The following is a 22,357-nucleotide window of genomic DNA, read 5'->3' on the forward strand; positions in this document are numbered from 1 at the left end:
AAAGAACAGTTAATAATAGTTTCTTACATAAATTGACGAATACTTTTTATTTTTTTATTTGTTGTTGTTGTTGAGACAGAGTCTCGCTCTGTCGCCCAGGCTGGAGTGCAGTGGCACAGTCTCGACTCACTGCAACCTCAGCCTCCTGGGTTCAAGTGATTCTCCTGCCTCTGCCTCCGCCTCCGCCTCCTGAGTAGCTGGGACTGCAGGTGCCCGCCACCACGCCTGGCTAATTTTTGTATTTTTAGTAGAGACGGGATTTCACTATGTTGGCCAGGCTGCTCTCGAACTCCTGACCTCTTGATCCACCCACCTTGGCCTCCCAAAGTGCTGGGATTACAGGTGCAAGCCACCGCTCCCGGCCATATTTTTTATTCTTATTTGGGGCTTTAGAACATAATTTGAGGACCTTTTTGGCTTACTCTGTCAGTAGCTGCTAAGCTATTTTGTGATTCCTGAAACTATTGCTTTGATACCAGCACCAGACACTTAAAACTCTCTTCAGCTGTGCTCTGTGTGGTTTGTGATTATACTTCTTGCCTGAATTTCCAAATCTTGATGACATTTTATTTATGAAAATATAATTAACTAGTTATCAGAGTACTTACCATTTCTTAGTATCATAGAACCACTGGACTATAGCTTATTGAATTATAAAGGGGTCTTGAAGATACTTTACTTTAGTGAGTTCCAATCCCAGATCCCACCAAGTTAGCAAAGGAGAATGATGTGCTGTTTTCAAAAATTCAAAATCCTGATGAATACTCCAAATGTACTCATGTTAAAACTACATAGAAATGCCAACTGTGGGCTACCCTCTTTGGGTCACCTCCCTTTGTATGGGAGCTCTGTTTTCACTCTATTAAATCTTGCAACTGCAAAAAAAAGAAAAGAAAAAAATGCCAACTTGTTAAATGCCAACTTTCTTTGCTTTGGGCTGTAATTTTCTGAGTGCATTGTGACAATATGGGTTATTCTGATTAGAAACTTCTGGAATTAATTTATTGGAAAAACAAGTAGTTACTAAATGAAGCTTGATTGGTAGAACTGTTTCAAATGGAGTCCTTGGAGAGCAGGCAGAAGTAAAGGAAAGGAGTTCTTCATGATAAAAAGTTGGGAGTCATTCAGCCTTTATCCTTGCGAGTCTTCTTCCCATTATTCAGTCTGTCAGATTGGAAATGAGAGTTTTAATTTTTTTGATATTAGAAATTTAAATAAATACTACTTGTTAATTTAGGAAGACAGTAATTGAAAATCATATTCTTTGGCCAGGCGTGGTGGCTCACACCTGTAATCCCAGCACTTTGGGAGACCAGGGTAGGAGGACCACTTGAGCCCAGGAGTTTGAGACCAGCCCCGGCAACATAGTGAGACCCCAACTCTACAAAAAAAATTTAAAAATTAGCCAGGTGTGATGGCATGCACCTGTAGTCCCAGCTACTTGGGAGGCACAGATGGGAGGATCACTTGAGCCTGGGAGGTTGAGGCTGCAGAAAGCCATGATCATGCTACTGCACTGTAGCCTGGGTGACAGAGCAAGACCCTGTCTCAAGGGAAAAAAAGATATCCTTTAAGTTTTCTTAAATTTATTTCAAAGGGTTTTTTTTTTAAATGCTTCCTATTACCAGAAAAAGCTATTATGTCAAGGTATTATATAAATGATACACTTAGGATGTTGGCTTTTATAAAACCTAAATTGCGCCTTAATTTCTCATTTTGTAACTAGCACTATAATTTTTATGTAGTACTTTCCCTCCAGTATGGTAGCATGAAGATACTATATATTGCTAGTATATATTCATTAATTGAACTTCATCTCTATCTAAAAAATTAAAGCAATTAACAGATTCGTTAAGCTTTCAGAAAATCTGAATTATTTATTTTATATAACAATGCGTTTATGCTTCTAATATTTTATAGTCTTTTCATTGGAACCACTAGCCTGCTGATTATAATAATAAGCAGTTTAATAGTATAGGTGATTCTAAAATTTTGTACACTGGGTGCTGTTAAATAGCATTTAAAGGTGATGAGACATGTTTTATTAGGTCATTAAGGTACACCTTGGGTGAATATAGAATCATAATTTTACTTCCTAAGGCACACATTAATTAACAAATAAAACATGCCCTGGAGTGTCATCTTATGACTGTAATATAGCTGCTATATTTTGAGTAGTTTTTTTATTTGTATCCCGCAGTGTACTCTGGGCACAGGGGGCCACATGCTTGGACTGTAATGTAGTTATATGGTGCTACAGAACTTTATTTTCTGCTTTTATTATTGTAAGTCGTTTTTCACTATAGAACTTGAAAGATTTGGTTCGCTAGCTTTGCAACAGTATTTCTTTTAGAAATAACTTGGATTTATAGTTTTCGCAGAATTTTTTTGTATAGCTTTCACTTTTCCTCCTGGCTCTTTAGTTTAATGTTTTCCTATATCTTGCAATTGTATTCCTTTTTTATTGAATAACCTGAGTAATAAGAGGCATTTCCTTCTCTACTGTCTAATAAACTGTTCCTGAGGAACTAGATATATTGCTTTGTTTACCTATTTAGAGCTGTGAGTGTTCTGCTAAAGGTAAATTACAGTGAAGTGTCTAAATAGTATTGTTAAATTAGCAATTGCAATAAATTAGTTTATAAAACTCTTTCCTACCTACCATTTATCCTTTCAAAAAAGGTCCAAAGTTTTTTGGTTTTTTTTTTTTTTCTTTTTTTAAGGCTAGTCAAATGAAGCAGTGCTGTACCTGGTTGTGATCAATTAGTTGTAAACACCACTGCACTCGGACCAGCCTGTAGTTTTTTCCATCACTGCAGTGTATCAGATACTGGCATATTGTTATTGCTTATGAAATAGCACATTTCATTAACATTCTTTGTGGTTTTTGTAATCTTAAGGCATTTACACATTTAAATTTTACAAAGTGATGACACTGATTTGGGCAGTAATTCTTTGTCATGTTTGGTGGGTTCTTTTCTAACTTAACTCCTCTTTCCATGTGTAGGATTGTGGATAATATGCCTGTAACGTGGTGTTACGATGTTGAAGATGGTCAGAGGTTCTGTAATCCTGGATTTCCTATTGGCTGTTACATTACAGATAAAGGCCATGCAAAAGATGCCTGTGTTATTAGTGTAAGTTCATGATAAACTCTTTTCTGCTTTTTAAAACATGGCTTTTGATAGAATTCAGTCTTTACCTGGACAAAAATTGTTATATTCATTGAATGAGTGTACAGTTCAGATGTTCTGAAGTACAACTACTTCAATCTTAAACTTACAGCAGATTAATAATGTATAAGTTGAGCTTTAGAATTGGAATAATTCAGATTCAGTTCAACATTTACTGAGATTGTCTGTTGTATGTTAAATGCTATGGTAAGGTCTAGAACTTTGTCCTAACTCTCATAAATCTTATATATTACGAAATGTACATAGTAGAGTGTCAAAAAAGGCTTCATTATAAGTTAACTAAATTTGTATTGCAGAAGTCAGATATTATACCCTTTTTAAGACCTATCTGTCTTTGAGGCCATTATTTTATATTTAAAAATAGATTAATCAAATAGAGACATTACTATAGAAGGTAATTAGAACTAGGTGGGGATATATATTAAAATGAATTTTGTGTAATCAGATCAACCTGATTTAAATCTCTTAATGGATCTGATTCAGTGGAAGGTAGCATGAGTTAATCATGAAACTGATTATATCAGTTAGTGCTTTTGTGAGTGCTGACCAGAGATACTTGAATAATGTAGGTTATGAGTTTAGTCCAAACTTACAAGCTTCCAGGCAGGAAAAGTGTTTAAATGTATAAGCTTTAGTGTGCTCATAATATTTTAAATTTTATTTTGTTTCATTTTAAATGAAAGGCTAGAAAATACTAGATTAGTGTTCTTTTGAATTGGTACTTTTAGATTTTATGTAAAAAAACTTTAAGAAGCATATACCTTCCCCAATTAATTTTTGGCTTAAAAAGAGTTTAAGTATAAAATTGAAACATGTTAATGTGAAAGGCTTAAAATTCCATTCAAACTTAAATTTTCTTACTTGTTGTAGCCCATTTTAAAGTTTTAAGTTTTGACTCTTATGTAGTCAGTTTTCTACCTTTAACTTTTAAGTTCTGTTCTGCAGTCAGATTTCCATGAAAGAGATACATTTTACATCTTCAACCATGTTGACATCAAAATATACTATCATGTTGTTGAAACTGGGTCCATGGGAGCAAGATTAGTGGCTGCTAAACTTGAACCGAAAAGGTAATTATATTAATGATAAAAAGTAAACAAGTATAAGTGAAATTTAGACCCAAAGAATAAGTATTTGGGGCTCAATTACTCCTTAATATTCTGACATTTCAGGATTGATTTCACTAAAACTCCCTTTGGCATGATTTGTTATTGTTATGGGTTGTCCAGAAAACCATACCAATAGTTATTTTCCTGTCATGATAAGCGGTCAAGCCAAGGTGCCTTAGTGTTTTGTTTTTCGGTCAGGAGGTTTTGACAGCTTTTCCACGTGTCAATGGGGAAGGAGAAGTTGAGTGGTTGGGACAGTGGTCCCCTTCGTAGTGGAAAGAACACTGCCTCAGATAATCTGTGGCTTTCCTCTGGTCAGAGGCCCAAATGAGCGGACAAGTACTGTGATTTCTCAAACCCCTATGCAGTGTTAGATGCCAGTATGAAATACTAGCCATTGAAAGAGATCTCTTCAACTTATTATTTTTTATCACGAACGTACATATCAGTTATTTATGAGATTTTTTTTTTAAATATTTCATTTTTTTTCACGACTTTTTCTGCCATTGAATTAGCCTTTTTCTCATGCACTGGTGGTCAAGAAATACATGCCATAATAAGATGGCAGTTAAACTTCATCAGTATTTTTTTTTAAAAATAAGATTATTTAGCCAGGCACAGTGGCTCACACCTGTAATCTGAACACTTTGGGGAGGCCAAGGCAGGAGGATCACTTGAGGCCAGGAGTTCAAGACCAGCCTAGGCAACATAATGAGACCCTGTCTCTACAGAAAATGAATTCGCTGGGCAAGGTGGCATGTGCCTGTAGGAAGCTGAAGTGAGAGGATCACTTGAGCCCAGGAGTTCAAGACCAGCCTGGGCAACATAGTGAGACCCTGTCTCTACAGAAAATGTAAAAATTAGCTGGGCACTGTGGCCCGTGCCTGTAGGAGGCTGAAGTGGGAGGATCACTTGAACCCAGGAGTTTGAAGCTGCAGTAAGCCAAGATCACACTACTGCATACCAGCCTGGGTGACAAAGCAAGACCTTGTCTCAAAAACAAAACAAAAAACAAAAAAGGCCAGGCATGGTGGCTCATGCTGTAATCCCAGCACTTTGAGAGGCTGAGGCAGTAGGATTGCTTGAGCCCAGGAGTTCAAGACCAGCCTGGGCAACATAGCAAGACCTTGTTTCTACAAAAAATGAAAAATTAGCTGGGCGTGGGGTGTGGTGGCATACACCTGTAGTCCCATCTACTTGGGAGACTGAGGTGGGAGGATCACTTGAGCCCGGGAGTTTGAGGCTGCATTGAACTGTGATGGCACCACTGCACTCAGGCCTGGGTAAGAGAGCAAGACCCTGTCCCAAAAAGAGAGAAAAAAAAAAAAGATTATTTAAATGCTCTTCAAGTATAGTGTTTTCAAAAGTATGTTTATAATTTTGTGCACATATGATGTAAATATTTATGCTATTAAATGTGACATGAATAATTTCACCTTTGTCAGCAGCATTTTAAAATACGTACAAAATCTGTAACCTTTACTTTACCTCATTTTAAAAAAAATTGTACTTTATCAGCATCTTGCCAAAATGTTTCTTCCCACAGCTTCAAACATACTCATATAGATAAACCAGACTGCTCAGGGCCCCCCATGGACATAAGTAACAAGGCTTCTGGGGAGATAAAAATTGCCTATACTTACTCTGTTAGCTTCGAGGTGAGTCTGTTCTTATCTTTAGTATAACTCTGAAATTGATTTTAAATTTGTACTACTTAAACTAATTAAAATGTTACTGATTATGCTTGTCAAATAACGAAGCTATTAATGAGCTGATTTTTAGGATAGTTTGTCGGTGTACCAAGCAACATAATCACTCTTATAACTGAGTCTTAGTTTAAATGAGAATATAGAGGAAGTTGAAGACTTGAGCCTGATTTAGTGTTAAGCATAAGAGATACATGTAAGACAAAAGTAGAAAACAGGCCTAGAGGACGGGATGGAAATGCCAGAGATATATTCAGAAACCATTTGGGAAATCAACACCATACTTTAAAGGATTTAAGTGTGAACTTTAAATGGAGAGCTTCCAATTGGTCGATTGTCTTAGAAAATTGAAGGGAGTGTTTTCATTAACGAAGTTTCTTAAAATGCAAATTCATTGTTATGAGAATCTTAGTATTCTACCTTTATTTTTTCACCATTTTTAAAATCAAGATTTAATTATGAACTTTAAATGAAGAGTTTCCGATTGGGAGATTGTCTTAGAAAATTGAAGGGAGTATTTTTATTAGCGAAGTTTCTTAAAATGCAAGTTTATCGTTAAAATGCAAGAATCTTAGGCAGTGTTCCACCTCTATTTTTTAAAACTTTTGGCAATCCAATATAGTTGTGATGTTTAATATCCCCGTATAATGTTTCATTTTGCAAACCTGGTGCAGTAAATAGTATATATTTCTAGATATTAAGAGCTCAGTGTGCCTGGGATGACTGGTCTGGTTAGCTGTCTCCGGCATAAAGAAAAGAATAATTATTCCATTCCATTCCATTATTTTCTTAAAAAAAAAAAAAACCTACATATAGGTCTAAATGTTGACATCTAAACATCTAGTTATAATTTAAAGCAATACTTTTAGTAGGTATTACTAGGAATTCTTTTTTTTTTTTTTTTTTGGTTGCATAGTCTTACTCTGATTTCCCCTAGACTTTAGTAAATCTGAAACTCTCCAAATCTCAGGATTAACCAAAGTTAGATAATTTAGAAATTGCAATTGTTGACTCAATGGAAGGGCAAGCTTTGAATGGGAATTTTTTTTGTTCTTAATGTGCTGTCAGCAGATGTTTACTTAAAGGGATTTTTTAATCTCCTCTAGGAAGATGATAAGATCAGATGGGCATCTAGATGGGACTATATTCTGGAGTCTATGCCTCATACCCACATTCAGTGGTTTAGGTAAGAGTACAGAGTTAGCCTGCTTTTGCTTTCTACTTTTCTACCCTCTGTCCCTTTGAACATCTCATTTACTCTCAAATCCTCTCTACTTTATTCAAAAGTCTGGCCTTGGGTTCAAATTCTGGCTTTCAGCCACTGATTGTGAGTCACTGCAGGTCCCTTAACTTCTCAGCGTCTGTTTCTTTATCTAGAAATACCCACGTTATGGGATTGTTGTGAGGATTAAGGGACATCATGGGACAGAGCATTTGAGGACATTGTCTGGCACATAAGAGTGTTCAGAAACAGAAGCCGCTGTTGTTGCTATGACTTTATTATTATCCCCTTCAAACATGATTCAAAACTTTTATCTAGAGTTGTTCATGTTGCCATAACCCTCCTTTTCCTATTGCTGTCTGATCTTTTTGACACTGACTAATTTACTGAGTAAAGTTGTTCTTCAGTAAATTCTTGAGGGCACAAGCCAGTCCTTTGTTGTGGCAGTGATTTGGGCACAGTAGTTATTTCATAATATTGACCATGTACCAAAAAATTCTAGTTCTAAACAGACTATGAAACTGTATTATGATAAGTATATAATGTTATTTATCTACTGGAGGGAAACATGAAAGAACACAGTTCATTGAATTTGTTGGATTTTAGATAGCTTTCATTTTGATTTTGATCAGGACTGTTTTAATGTTACTCAAGAAACAGTTTTTAAAAGAGTTTTACTGTTCCTAGGATTAAGCTACAGATTACTCATGATGTGCTTATTTCTACAGCATAATGAATTCCCTGGTCATTGTTCTCTTCTTATCTGGAATGGTAGCTATGATTATGTTACGGACACTGCACAAAGATATTGCTAGATATAATCAGATGGACTCTACGGTAAGTGGAAACATTTTAGTCTTTAGTCTGCCAAGGACACTGTTTATTGTTATTTTGCGAAAAGGTAAAATAATAGCTTTAGAATCTGCTTTTAAAACATTCTTCAAAAAAAAAAAACAAAAACAAAAAAATTCTTCTCAAAAGTCATCTTGAATTCACATTTTCAAATAAGAAAGTGATACTTAAGAATTAATATTCTTGGCTGGGCGCAGTGGCTCACACCTGTAATCCCAGCACTTTGGGAGGCCGGGGTGGGCGGATCACCTGAGGTCAGGAGTTCAAGACCAGCCTGACCAACATGGCGAAACCCCATCTCTCCTAAAAACACAAAAATTAGCTGGGTGTGGTGGTGGGTACCTGTAGTCCCAGCTACCTCGGGAGGCTGAGGCAGGAGAATTGCTTGAACCCAGGAGGCGGAGGCTGCAGTGAGCCAAGATCATGCCACTGCACTCCAGCCTGGGCAACAGAGCAAGACTCTGTCTCAAAAAAAAAAAAATAGAAATGGAGTCAGCACAGCCTTGGGAGCTGACCTGTTCACAGCCTCCTGTGTGGGAATGGACTGGTGCAGCGTGGGGTGTAGGTGCACAGTTACAACTCTGTAAGGTTTCTCCATCCCTGACACATACCCGTTTGTGAAACCACAAAGTTGAATGGAATAACTCCTAAGCAATTTTTATTTGTGTGGTTGTTTACTTTTTTAAAATTAATTTTAACAAATTTGTATCATTTCAACCTTTTGGTATATTTAAAATAATTGCATGTTCCAGCCTCTTTAGTCTCAAACTTTTTAAGTTGCACAGTGTTAACACATTTTCTACTCTTCATTTCATGGCAGCATAATAAAAGAATTTTCACAAGAATCACAGTAATTTGAAATGAATGCAAAAAACTCAGGTTTTTATTGTATTCTCTTCCCCCAGCTTCTTCAGCCTCCTGTCCCCCAACCTCTCTGACCTGTTCTGATTGGGGAAAATATATATGAATATTTATAAGCTTTTAACGTTTGTACTCTATAGTTTCTTTTCCTATGATTTTTATTGATTTTATGTCTTATTAAATATTAAAATGATTTTAAAATACTCTGCTTATAATTGGCTGTTCCACATAATTGCTGTTAATGGAGTTTTATCTTAATCTGCACAGCATTGCTATGTGGAACCAGGCCAGTGGTGACTGCTTCCACAACCCTGTCCTACTTCCCATCTCTTAGCACAGCAATCAGAGTGAAACTGCTCAAACAGAAGTCAGATCATTTCACTCTTGAGCACGGCCCTCCAGGGACTTCTGTTCAGTCAGAGCAAGAGTCAGAGGCTTTACAGTGGCCTCTAAGGCCCCACGTCACCTCAGCACTCTGCTGCACCTGTGCCGGCTACCTTGCTGTTCCTCAGACCAGGCAGACATAGGTTCCCACCTCAGAGCCTTCACGAAGCTCACTGTTCTATCTGCTAAGAAGGTCTGCCCCTCATTTACATGGCTAGTTCCCTTACCTCCCTCCGATCTTTACAAAATGTGATCTTCCCATTGAACCCCTCCCAGCCATCACATATGTTACATCCTGTCCTGCACACACCCATACATCCTGTTTTTCTGTATAGCACTTATTACCATCTAATGTATACTTTCCTGACTTACTTTGTTTATTGTCTGCCTTCCCAATGAGATCATGTACTCCTGAGAGTAGGAATTTTTCTGTTACACTCACTGTGGTATCTGGTGTTTTAAACAGAGCCGAGCTTATAGTTGGTGCTCAATGAATGTTTACATCCATGCTTACTGTATTAGCAAAGTAGCTAGAATATGAGAGCTAATGCCATTTGCTTATTGTGGAGATCATTAAGAGTAGGATGAGGAGGATAGAATGTGACTAAAAATCGTCATCAAGTCAGATCACAAAGCTTGACTTAGAGTAGAATTAGGTAGCAATCACATTGTCTTTGTAAAGTTTCTCAATAAGTATATTTGTAGACCTTAATGTCATAAATTCAAGAAACTGACATATAAGACAGTTCAACAAAGCCATATTAAGCTCCATGAGTCAAGCTGTATTCTTCAAAATTGAAATAGGTACTAACATTTTTAAGTTTAAAAAAAAACTTTTTTCTGTAACAGCATATTCAACAGTGAACAAACTGTCTATAGTTATCTTGTTGATACCATGAGACAATCGAACTGATTTCATTCCCCTTTTAGGAAGATGCCCAGGAAGAATTTGGCTGGAAACTTGTTCATGGTGATATATTCCGTCCACCTAGAAAAGGGATGCTGCTATCAGTCTTTCTAGGATCCGGGACACAGATTTTAATTATGACCTTTGTGACTCTATGTAAGTGTTAACTGAAAATTTTCAAGTAGAAAATACTTTCTAAATACAGTAATTGCTTAAAAACCAGTTTTTCTGGCCGGGCGTGGTGGCTCATGCCTGTAATCCTAGCACTTTGGGAGGCCAAGGCGGGCGGATGACAAGGTCAGGAGTTCGAGACCAGACTGGCCAATATAGTGAAACCCCGTCTTTCTACTAAAAATACAAAAACTGGGCATGGTGGCAGGTGCCTGTAATCCCAGCTACTTGCGGGGCTGAGGCAGTCGCTTGAACCTGGGAGGAGGAGGTTGTAGTGAACTGAGATTGCGCCACTGCACTCCAGCCTGGGTGACAGTGCAAGACTCCATCTCAAAAAAAAAAAAAAAAAAAAACCCACAGTTTTTCTAAGTGGGTAGGTAAGCCAGATTATTTCTGAGCATCCTTTAGGTTCTCAAAATCTAAGTGACTTGGGGCAGGCTTAGCTGCACCCAAAGACTGACTCTTGGTTTCTCCCTTCAGCTCTTCCTAGACCAAGCCTTTGTCAGGGAGGCACTGGGCTGGAGATGAACAGGTCCTTAAGACCATCAGCATCTGAGTCTAAACAGCCCAGTACCGGGACCATTTAGGGTCTCTTTTACCCAGCCATCGTGGGCAGGCACAGTCTGGTTAGGGTTCCAGGATATTCTTGGCTTCCACGGAGGGAGGAGGGTGGGAAAAGAAGGGATGGGGCAGGAAGCACTGTGTAGATCCTCATCTGGGGAAGATTTAGGAAGCAGGATCTCTCTCCTCTAGAGAAAGTGAGTGTGTAGGAAAGACCTTCCTTCCTCCATAAACAGATTCTCTTTTTTTAGCTACCTCAGCGACTTCAGAAATTGTATTTAAATTTTTGCCAACTAGGACAATTTTCTTTTTTTTTTAAATAAATGTTCCTTAGAGGTATTGATAGCCACAGGGGTTGTTCTGAAACTACCTCTGGGTATATGTTAATTCCACTGTCTTCCAGTTTCCTTAATTGGAAGATAAAAAAGGTTTATGAATAGAATTTTCTAAATTTTACCTTTATTTAATGTATTTTACTTTATTGATGCCTGCTACTGATAAATAGCAACAAATGAATATACTGGGAGAATTCAGAAACTGACCTTTAATAATTTTTTAGTAAACATTTATTTTTTATGTTTGATTACATATTAAATACATAATACCATAGTTATTTTTGTTAGTAAAGTTGTTCCAGATTTTTATGATAAAATTAATTATATAAATGCTTTGCAAAGAGCAGTATCATTTTCAAATGTCTGGCACTGAATAAGTTTGGGAACCAAACTCACACCTTCAGGTTCAGTTTGAAGACTGACTAGGATATCTTTTTTTTTTAATCTACTAACAACTTAAGGAGATACAACTTTGATAGGTAGAGCTAGAATTTGTAACTATATCATACTAAAGAGAAGTTAAGTCATACTAAAGAGAATAGGTCAGGAAAAGGTGTCATAAAAAAGGTTTGGACAGAGGGTAGGGTGAAGGCACTGGGTGACAGAGAGCCAAACTAGACTTAGAGCAGAATGAATGTTTGAAGATAAACTTCTGCTTTCTTTCTTTCTTTCTTTCTTTTTTGAGACGGAGCCTCGCTCTGTCACCAGGCTGGAGTTCAGTGGCGTGATCTTGGCTTACTGCAACCTCCACCTCCTAGGTCCAAGTGATTCTTCTGCCTCAGCCTCCTGAGTAGCTGGGATTACAGGCGCCTGCCACCACGCCCGGCTGATATTTGTATTTTTGGTAGAGACAGGGTTTCACCATGTTGTCCAGGATGGTCTCAATCTCTCAACCTCGTGATCCGCCCACCTCGGCCTCCCAAAGTGCCGGGGTTACAGGCGTGAGCTACCGCACCCAGCCAACTCCTGCTTTCAAATCTTATTAGGAGCTGTCTTCTGCGATGCTCTGGTTTTTATTGCGGTCAACTAGAAAAGTGAACTTTTAAGGAAGGAAAGTTTCAGAGAGTCTAGGATAGAATACGATGGGAATCATTTTCCTTAAGTCCTCAAATAGGAACTTTCTGCTGAAGGGCAGTCCATTTTTCAGGTCGAGGAGGAGAAAGGGGTTGCATTTTAGCGGAAATCCTGGTACATCTTCTAAAGCTACCGTGATGTGTTTCCTGCTCATCATGACTCTGGTGCTTGTCAGAGGTGTGTGTGCGTGCTTGCTCACATACGTGCTTGGTCATGCACGTTTTGGGGGAAAAAATGGGGAAACAATGAGGGGGGGAAACAATGGGGATTTTCTTGCTGAGCCTCCTGAAACTCAGTTCTCAGCAGTATCCTACTCACCTTGGGATTCTGAGCACCTTATAACTTCTGAGCCCCAGCTTAAAGCTGGGAATTTCTATGAATATAATATAGCATTTTAATTCTCATTAGTAGGAAGGCTTATATAGGGAAGAGCAAACAAAGCTAACCACGTGAATAAGGTAGGGCCAGGGTTTCCCCGCATTGCTGACAAGGTCCTTCAGTAATTTGTGAAAAGCTAATGGCCATATGAAATCTTTCTCCCTCATTTTCTTCTTTCATTAGATTATGTATGTCTCTTCTGTTGGAATGTTGTAAGGTTTTGGGTTTTTTTTTTTACACCCAGAGGACCCCCATATTTTTTAATGAAAGAACAGTGGGAATATTTCGTAGTGGAAACATTTTCACTTATGTCCATTTTAAAGGCTGTACTTGAATCTCAGAAGAGTCAAATGCACTCTTGAGCATCCAGTCAGCCTCCCCTGATCACAGGAAGGATGTGATCTCTCATTCTGGACTCTGACAAGAAACTTCCAAAGTGAAGTTTGCCTCATGTATGATCAGATTGGTGCAGTACACTAAATATTACTAAGATTGTGTAGAGCTGCATGGTAGGAGAGCACATGGTTTTGCATGAAGTTGTATTTTTTTCTTGTTTAAAAAAGAGAGGGTTTCTCTATCATTTCACAGCAAAGGAAACAGAGTAATAACATGTACAGCCTTTCATGATTTGTGTTTTAGTTTTCGCTTGCCTGGGATTTTTGTCACCTGCCAACCGAGGAGCGCTGATGACGTGTGCTGTGGTCCTGTGGGTGCTGCTGGGCACCCCTGCAGGCTATGTTGCTGCCAGATTCTATAAGTGTAAGTCAAAGCCACTGTGACTGGCATCTGATCAGGAAGGGACTCTGCTGCAGCTGTGGGTCTGACCTGGGTATCAGATGGTGATGCTTTGTAAATAGTGTGCCTCATAGGGGTCTGTTCTTAGTTAAAAGGAGCCTGCTTGGTGATTCCTTTTGTGACATGAGTTACTATCCCAAAATTTATTTGTTCGAAAATATTTAGTGAAACAAGCAAATTATGTCACTTATCCACTATTCCCTCCCTCTTTTTTTCTTTAAGCTTTGGCTAACAGGTTGGGCTGAACAGCTTAGATTTGCTGTGTTCATAGACGCACATGTAGACTAATAAAGGAGAAAAGTATACAAATGAGTATCACTGATTTTTTTCACTAAAACAACTAGTATATCTGGGTGTACCTTTTCTTACATATGAGAAGTCATACTTACATTGTATCTATTTAATATTTATAAAAATACACTGTTTCAGGTAAACAAAGATCTCATTATTTTGGAGAGCTGGAAAGTTACTTTTGTAATATGGTTAGTCACAATCTCTTGTGTTCTTGCATTCTAGAAGTAAAATAAAGTTCAGTGAAACAAAAGGGTCACGGCCACAGAGTAAGGCTGGGATGGGACTGGATGGCTTAGAAAGCAGCTGGCAGGGTCAGCAGGGACCAGAGCTGGCCTCCTCGGGAATGCCACAGTTTCGTCTGGGATATACAGTGATTCCCCACGGTCTAACAATGTGAAAAAGTTTTGAGGTGAAGCACAGTAGAGTTACGTGGACACCCTGAATGTGGGGTTGGGTAGTCTCAGCCCCCAGTAGAAGATTAACTTAGACCTTGTCAGACACAGTTCTCTCTTGAGTATGTGAAGCCCTGTATGTATGTGTGTTTTAAGTGTGTTTTAATTTCTGTGAATTTTGTCAAGTTCTTTCTTCCCCTTTACTAAAGGAGGTAGGATTAGGGCCATCATATGGATTTTAATGCATACAAAATACAGTCAGCCCTTTGCCTGCCACACCAGCCTTACTTCATGCCACACTCCCCCTTTCTCACCATTTCAGCCACACTGGCTTTCTATCGGTTCCTCGGCCAGGCTGCCTGCTTTCCCACACCCTGCTCCCATCTGCGCTCCTCTCACTAATGCCTCCCCATCCTTCGGGTCTCCCAGATCCTGTATTACTTGAATTTTGACTGAAATTGTAGTAAACCCAGAATTAATCATTTCATAACAGTCTGTTTATCAGAAACACTGTGAGTTCAAATCATGATACATATATATGATCTTATGTGTATATATAATTTTATTATTTTCTTTTAGGGCAAGTGGCACTTAAACTTGCCTATCAACTATGTTAAAACTTTTTTAAAAATCACAGCTGTTCTGAGATCTCAGCCAGTTTCATTTCTGACTTAAACTGGGAGCAGAGGTGTACTTTCATTTTTCACTCTAGCTACTTCAGTATTGGAATTCTTTAAACTGGAAAAAAAAAAGCAAGTTGGAGAGGGGCAAAGGAGAGTAAAACATATATTAGCAAACATGGTCTGTCAAATGGTCATAACCCTTCTACTCTTCTTAGTTGCTTCATCTGACACACGCACCTACTAGGAACCACAGTTCCTCCTAGAAACCACAGTGCTAGAGGAAGAGTTGGCCTGCTGTGGAAGTGTAAATGTGTTGCACATCAGGCTTGACGGTTCCTAGTTTTATAACAAATTCTGAAACTGACTGCAAGATAAGTGAGAATCCCGTGTGCCCTTCCTGTGCCTAGGCCCATTGATTGATACTGGCTCAGGATTTAAGGATTCTTTTGGTTGTGAGGGGAAAAGAAGAACTGATCTTGATGACTTGCCTCTGATTCTCTAGAGCAGGACTTACCTAGGGAATCCTATCCTGTATGTCTCAGATTTGGATTATTTAATAAACGAATATCATATTATATTTGCTAGTACCGTTTTCTAGGAATGAGTACTCAGTGCTGTCTGACAGTTTGGCAAATATCAGACTTGTAATATGGATATTTGGTTTGCTTTAAAGAAAATCTGTATTTATACAACTTTTGTTTTCTTCTATAGCCTTTGGAGGTGAGAAGTGGAAAACAAATGTTTTATTAACATCATTTCTTTGTCCTGGGTAAGTGAATTTTTCAAGAATTACTTTCTTAACATACTTACGTGTTAGTCCCCAAATTTTCAGTCGTCGAGTCTTTAATCCTCCGTGTCTCTAAATCATGTACCTAAGAAAGTAAATTTAATTTTTGAAAAGGGGTAAAATAAATATTTTATAAACATTTGCCAAATGATTACCACATGTCTTATCTGGGGAAAGTACCTTTAGACATGAGAAATGTTTTAATTCCTTCTCTCCAAAGTCTTTCTATTTCTTGGTTTTTAGTGGTCAGTCTGACATGTTGTTCTGTAGGCTGCATTTAAAGCTTTTGACCCAGGCACAGGAAGGAATCCTGAAGATAGTTCAGGCAAGCATATGTTTTCCTATTTTTATCCAAAGCATTGCCATTTTTTAGAGTTTATTCCATTAAGTAAAGTAATATACACCAAAAATAAAAAATAAACAGCCACCACAAATCCAAAACAAAACAAAAATCCTTCCCTGTCTGGAACTGCTTCTCCTCTCAATTATCTGATGTGGTTCTGGTCCTAGAAGCAGAACCCACTTCCTCCCAAACCTGCACATTTCTGGTGGGCAAGAACTGACACGTGAACAGGCTACAGCAATAAAGAAAGCCAAGGATGATGACGTCTAGAAACCAGAACTGTTCCATTTGCAAGCTAGAAATGCAAGCGTGATGGCAGCAGCGTTTTAATACACATTTGGGATAAATATTCTCTCTATCACCTCCACCGAAGATTCACATTCTTCTCAGTTATCGGTTCTATTCAAATTTCTATGCTTTTCTCAAGCCATGTCCTTTGTTTTCTTTCCTTCTGTCAACTCACGAAGGTGTCCTTCCTTACCAAGACTGTGATTTCCTGCAGAATCTCCGAATCTTGCTTTTCAGGCACCTCTCCCTCCAATCTCACTCATCTTCCATTGCTCCCTTCTCACATGTTCTGCTTATGTGGTTCTTTTATTCCTCCAAATAGGCTCATGTCTCCCCTAAAAAGGGATCATACGCATCTTCCCTTCTTATTTCCATCTCATTTCTTTTCTATTCTCAACAAAATGCCTTGAAAAAAATAGTCTATACTCCTTTCTTCTCATTTTCTCAGTAAACATTTGCAGTGCAGAGCCACGTCATTCGTATTTTTCTCCATCATTTTACTGAAACTTTTAAGTTTGCCAATAATGTTCCCATTTTCAAATCCAGAAACCATTTTCTCTGTCTCTGCTTCTCTGTATTGTCTAACATTGGAATACCTTCTTGAAACTCCTTCCTTTTTTGGCTTCATAAAAATTATCCTGTGCTGGTTCTTCTTTTATGTCTCTGATCAACCCTTCTCTGATTGATGTTCTTCAGCCTACTCTTAACAGTGGGTGTTTACCAGCAGGTAAATAGAGCGTGCTAAGAACTCAAGTATTCAGGGGCAGGGGACTTGGTGTTCACCTAGGAATAGAAGGATCATTTAATAACAGGAAATCTAGTCATACAATTCTACATAAATAAACACCTGCATACAATTACGGCAACAGATGCAGTAAAATGGCCTTTGATAATATTGAGCATTGTTTTCAGGTTTTAAAAAAATTTATAGAGAAATATTTCCTTGTATTAAAAAGAATCTTATCTCTAATTCAGAACCAACATCACTGATAATAAAACACTAGGGACATTCTCAGTAAATCTCTTTCATGGCTTGTTGTTTAAGTTCTGTTCACAGTAAAGGAGGAAACAAAAAGGTGGATTTCATCTTATTATTTATAGATAACATTATTTGTATACAAAGAACACCAACACATTTTAACTGTAAAACTTGTAGAATTAATAAAAAGAGTTTGGCAAAATGGCTAGGTATCAACTAATATTCCAAGATCCTAAACAGCACCATTAACCAGTTAAATGTTTTAATGGTAGTGGTAGTTGTGCTGGAAGAGGGCTCTATTCACAGAAAACCCATACAGTGCCTGAAATAACCTCTCAAAGTATGCACAATCCATATGACAAGCCTACAAGGTGATTAACTCGAAAGAGATGGAAATTTGCCATGTTTCTTAATGAAAAGATCAAGCATTGTGAAGGTGTTTGGGAAGTCCAGGGGCTGCTGGGATGGACAATACAGAAGTAGGCCCTGTATCCATGGCAGCGTGCTAGATGTGGCACCATGAGCCAGGGGAACTGTTAGATAAGTGATGCTGGGACAGCTGATTCTCTTCATGAAGGGAGAAAGTTGTCAGTCCTAGGTGGAGTCAAACCTAAATGCACCAGGCGTAACTACCGTGTGAAAATATGGAAGAGCATCTTCATGGTCCCAGGTTAGGGAAGGCTTTCTTCTCTTAAGCAGAGTGCACAAAGGATAAAAGGGAAAGTGGTTGCACTTAAAAACTGTGTGGGGGAAGTACAGTGATTATTGTATGATTACAACCATATTTTTAAAAATGTATTCAGAAGAAAGACTGAACGGAAATTAACTACACACATTTAGATGTTTGGGTTCAAAACAAGCCACAGACTGTGACAAGATATTTAACAAGGAATTAATAAGTAGAATATGTAAATAACTCACATACATGACTTGGCAAGACATGCAGGTCAAATGAAAACCAAGCAGTGGATGTCAGTAGCCCGTCACAGAAGGTAAAACCAAAAAAGCCAGCAAACACCAGACGCCTGCTGCAGTTTTCAGTAGGAAATACAAATTAAAACAACAGAATTGACAATTCCAAGTGTAATGAAAACATGTAAAGAACTGACTTTCATAGGCTGCTGGGAGGAGTTTAAGTCAGGCAAACCCATTCTGAAGAGCAATTGGGTAGTTTCTAGTCAAGTTTTACATTCACACATCCTGTGATGCAGCAATTCCACTTTCTTTGTATATATATATATTAGAAACATAGAAGTTGTAATATTAATTACATACTACTGTTGCATTTTGTTATCTCTGGTTTTACCCAAAAGCCTGTTGTGTCTTTCAGGATCGTATTTGCTGACTTCTTTATAATGAATCTGATCCTCTGGGGAGAAGGATCTTCAGCAGCTATTCCTTTTGGGACATTGGTTGCCATATTGGCCCTTTGGTTCTGCATATCTGTGCCTCTGACGTTTATTGGTGCATACTTTGGTTTTAAGAAGAATGTAAGTTTATAGGTGTTAACTTATTCAGGTGAATTTTAGCTGCAGAAATTAGCATGTGCCATCTCAAAAGATATCATAAAAGTGTGTAAAGATGTAAACTTGTCCTTTAGGATCTGGATCTCATAGAATATTTTTTAAATAGTATTATTTAGGAGCGTGGTAGAGAGGTTACAGATCTAAACTTAGGTTTCAAAGTTTTTTAAGTAAATAGAAGCTAATATAGATTAATTGGGAAAGAAATGCTGATATAAACTAATGAAAACATTCATTCATTCATTCATTTAGAGATGGAGTCTCATTCTGTCACCCAGGCTGGAGTGCAGTGGTGCCATCTTGGCTCACTGCAACCTCCACCTTCAGGATTAAAGCGATTTTCCTGCCTCAGCCTCCTGAGTAGCTGGGATTACAGGCATGTGCCACCACACCCAGCTAATTTTTGTATTTTTAGTGGAGACAAGGTTTCATCATGTTGGCCAGGCTGGTCTTGAGCTCCTGACCTCAGGTGATCCACCTGCCTGGGCCTCCCAAAGTGCACAAAGCTTAGCTAAGTAAGCAGAGAAGAAGTCACTGTAAGAAAAGTAGCTGCAGAGTAAGAGTAGCAAATGTTTGTGGTTGATATGTAGCTTTGAAATAAATTGTATCTGCTGGAAATAAATTGTATCTGCTTCCCTGCTAATATTGGATTTTAAGGAAGATTATAATCAGGTTTCAGTCCTTCCTCCAGTTTCCCTCTCACCCTCCAGTTGGCCTTCTCTCACTTTGCTGCCCACTCCTGCCCTCAGGCTAAAAGAAAAACAAAAACGAGATCTTATTCTTCCATCTCATCAGTATCCTTCTCTAACCGCACTTCAGTATCCCTGTCCTCTGAAAATATCAAGTCCACAGGGTAAAAGAAAGACTGTGTGGTTAGTACACTTTGTGAGCAGGACCCAGAAGGCCCTGGCAGAAGCTGGCACTGTTCCACAGCCTCCACTGCACTTTCATGCCTGGCTGCTGAAGGATTTTTTTAAACTTCTTCGGCATTTTGTTTAATTTATGACTTTATACCTCAGAAGTAGTGAACTGACAGGGTTTGAATTTTTTAATTACATTGATTAAACAATTACTTGAAATTCCAAAACTTTGCTGGTTTGAAGTTTATAATATTTCTATTTAATATCAGCCTGGGAAATAAATAAAAGTCGATATACATGATTCTCTGCCTGTATACTCATGCATCTACATGTAAAATAATAATCTAGGCTGTGGAAGTATGGTCTTAATGAAAATACCAAGTTTTAAATTTTGGTTTATCATCACAAAAACTATAGAAGGATATTTTTGACTTTCTTACAAGAAAATGACTTTCTACATCTGTACTGTCTTCCGCCCTCATGTGGCTGCTTGTGTCCTTTAGGTTCCAGTGATTTTTATACCGCCATGTAGTGTGTCATGAAAGGGAGAATAGTCGAGAACATCACCAACTCCTCATGGTCGTAAAGCTTCATACAGCCATTCATTGTTGTTTTCATGTTCTTAAGTCTTAGTAAAATTGAGCAATTTTAATAAAGATGACGTTGCCCACCTCCAAATAAAAATACATGGACCAAAATTCCAGAACCAGCTGATTTCTTACAGTACATATGTAATGAAAATGAAAAGCCTAACTCTACCTTTTTATTAACTATTATTTTCCAAGTATTCTCTTATCTCCTGTGTACTTTTTCCTGTGTCTGAAGCCATTAGTCAGTGGATCACTGCTGGAGACAGTATTAACTAGTTCCAGTAGACAGACTGAGTATTGTACCTGATGGTACCTGGTTGATGGCTTCCAAAGACAAATTTCAGTTTGATGTCTTAAGTAGACTTTATTGCCATTAGTGACAACATGGAAGCTGAAAAAAAGCAGGCAAATAATCTTGTGTAGAGAAGAATATTTAAGACAGATACGTAATTATGAATTCTTCCTTCCTTTTTTTACTGAAGGCCATTGAACATCCAGTTCGAACCAATCAGATTCCACGTCAGATTCCTGAACAGTCGTTCTACACCAAGCCCTTGCCTGGTATTATCATGGGAGGGATTTTGCCCTTTGGCTGCATCTTTATACAGCTTTTCTTCATTCTGAATAGTATTTGGTAAGCTAAGGATAAAGTCCTCTCATTCTCATTACCATTATATGTAATATTTCCTTTTTGTTTGTTTATATGGGTTACTATTTGTATCCTGTAAATGTAAGCAGTTCTTCAGTAACCAGAAATCTTAAAAGCCAAAAGCTTATTTTTATCTTTTCCATGTGGGAAGAAGAACAATAGTGATAACAGCTAGTATAATATGAATTCAAGGCTTGTTAATTCTTACTCTTCCTTAATTCTTACTACTTCATTCTCTGTGAGGTGAGTGTTATCCCCATATTACAGAGCTGTAAATGAGGCTTTGTAAGTTGAGTAATTTGCTTGTGTTACACAGCAACCCTGTGACAGAAAATTCACCGAAGTTTCTCCAAACCTATGTTCCTAACTAATCTGCACTGTTCAGAGAAGATCCTCTGAGCACTTGTTGGAGGGGATTGGTGAAGGGATTGGTCTAGATGACCTGCAGAGTCCTTTGCAATTCTCAGATGCCTTCATTCTCCGATTGCTTGTTCACATGTAAAAACTCATAATAGTCATTTTGAGCCATTCTGTGTGTGTGTACATCTATATATAGGGTTATATCATGATTGTTATTGGATCACATTGACATATGTTACAGGAAGTACCAAGGTTGGAGGTTACAGAAAGTTAGAACTAAATTTGAGCTTTTTAGTGATTAGAACATATCTTTGCTTCTTAATCGTTATACTAATTTTCCAAATTCAACTGGTTTTATTATATGTGATAAGAAATGGTTACCTATTCTTAGTTGGCTGTGCCTTTTCAGTCAGTTTTTATCAAATATCTCTGGCTCACCAGGAGATGAGTAGTCTAGCCATATGTAAATAAGTAGAAGTTTCAGGCCTCCCTGAGCAGGAAGGTAAAGTCCAGTGATACCGACATATCCTTCCTACTCCTCCCCTTCCCCACCCCATCACCATCCCAACCTATGATAATTCGTCTTGTTTGGTTAGTTGAGAGAAAAAGCAAACCTTTTCAGTTCAAGAAGAATGAAAAGATTGTGTTATGTATTGTGTCAAATTGAAAATATTTATAGTTCCTTCTTGACGTGTTTGATTATAGGTCACACCAGATGTATTACATGTTTGGCTTCCTATTTCTGGTGTTCATCATTTTGGTTATTACCTGTTCTGAAGCAACTATACTTCTTTGCTATTTCCACCTATGTGCAGAGGTATGTATTAGCAGTATTCACTTATGTTAATTTGTAGACAGTATTTATAACTTTGGCATATTGCAATTTGTATATTATTAATTAAAATAATTTCTGTAGATGTATGTTTATTATGATAGACATTGACCTGTATTCCTAAATCAAATGTAACCTTCTTTAGGATTAAGATATCCCAGTCAGTATATTTAGTTGGAAATTACTATTAGAGACTTTAACTTGTTAATTTTCTGAGAATAGTATGTTGTGCTGACTTTTTACTGTTGTTTTTTAACTGACTTAAAAATTAATACTTTTGTGATACAA

The 22,357-nt window shown here is 37.8% G+C and overlaps 1 protein-coding gene across 2 annotated transcripts in view; it reads left to right on the forward strand.

The window, feature by feature from the left end:
* TM9SF2 (transmembrane 9 superfamily member 2) overlaps nt 1-22,357 on the forward strand; it is a 67,502-nt gene that overhangs the window by 37,372 nt on the left and 7,773 nt on the right. For both annotated transcript variants that reach the window (XM_004054684.5, XM_063697477.1), the window contains exons 7-17: nt 3,008-3,137; nt 4,140-4,264; nt 5,850-5,961; nt 7,116-7,195; nt 7,960-8,068; nt 10,259-10,391; nt 13,394-13,513; nt 15,570-15,627; nt 18,586-18,745; nt 20,711-20,862; nt 21,943-22,054. In XM_004054684.5, coding sequence (XP_004054732.2) covers nt 3,008-3,137; nt 4,140-4,264; nt 5,850-5,961; nt 7,116-7,195; nt 7,960-8,068; nt 10,259-10,391; nt 13,394-13,513; nt 15,570-15,627; nt 18,586-18,745; nt 20,711-20,862; nt 21,943-22,054 — 1,291 coding nt within the window. The remainder of the gene's footprint in view (nt 1-3,007; nt 3,138-4,139; nt 4,265-5,849; nt 5,962-7,115; nt 7,196-7,959; nt 8,069-10,258; nt 10,392-13,393; nt 13,514-15,569; nt 15,628-18,585; nt 18,746-20,710; nt 20,863-21,942; nt 22,055-22,357) is intronic.

The sequence above is a fragment of the Gorilla gorilla genome, chromosome 14, assembly GCF_029281585.2.
Source record: "Gorilla gorilla gorilla isolate KB3781 chromosome 14, NHGRI_mGorGor1-v2.1_pri, whole genome shotgun sequence".
Classification (NCBI taxonomy): Eukaryota; Metazoa; Chordata; class Mammalia; order Primates; family Hominidae; genus Gorilla; species Gorilla gorilla.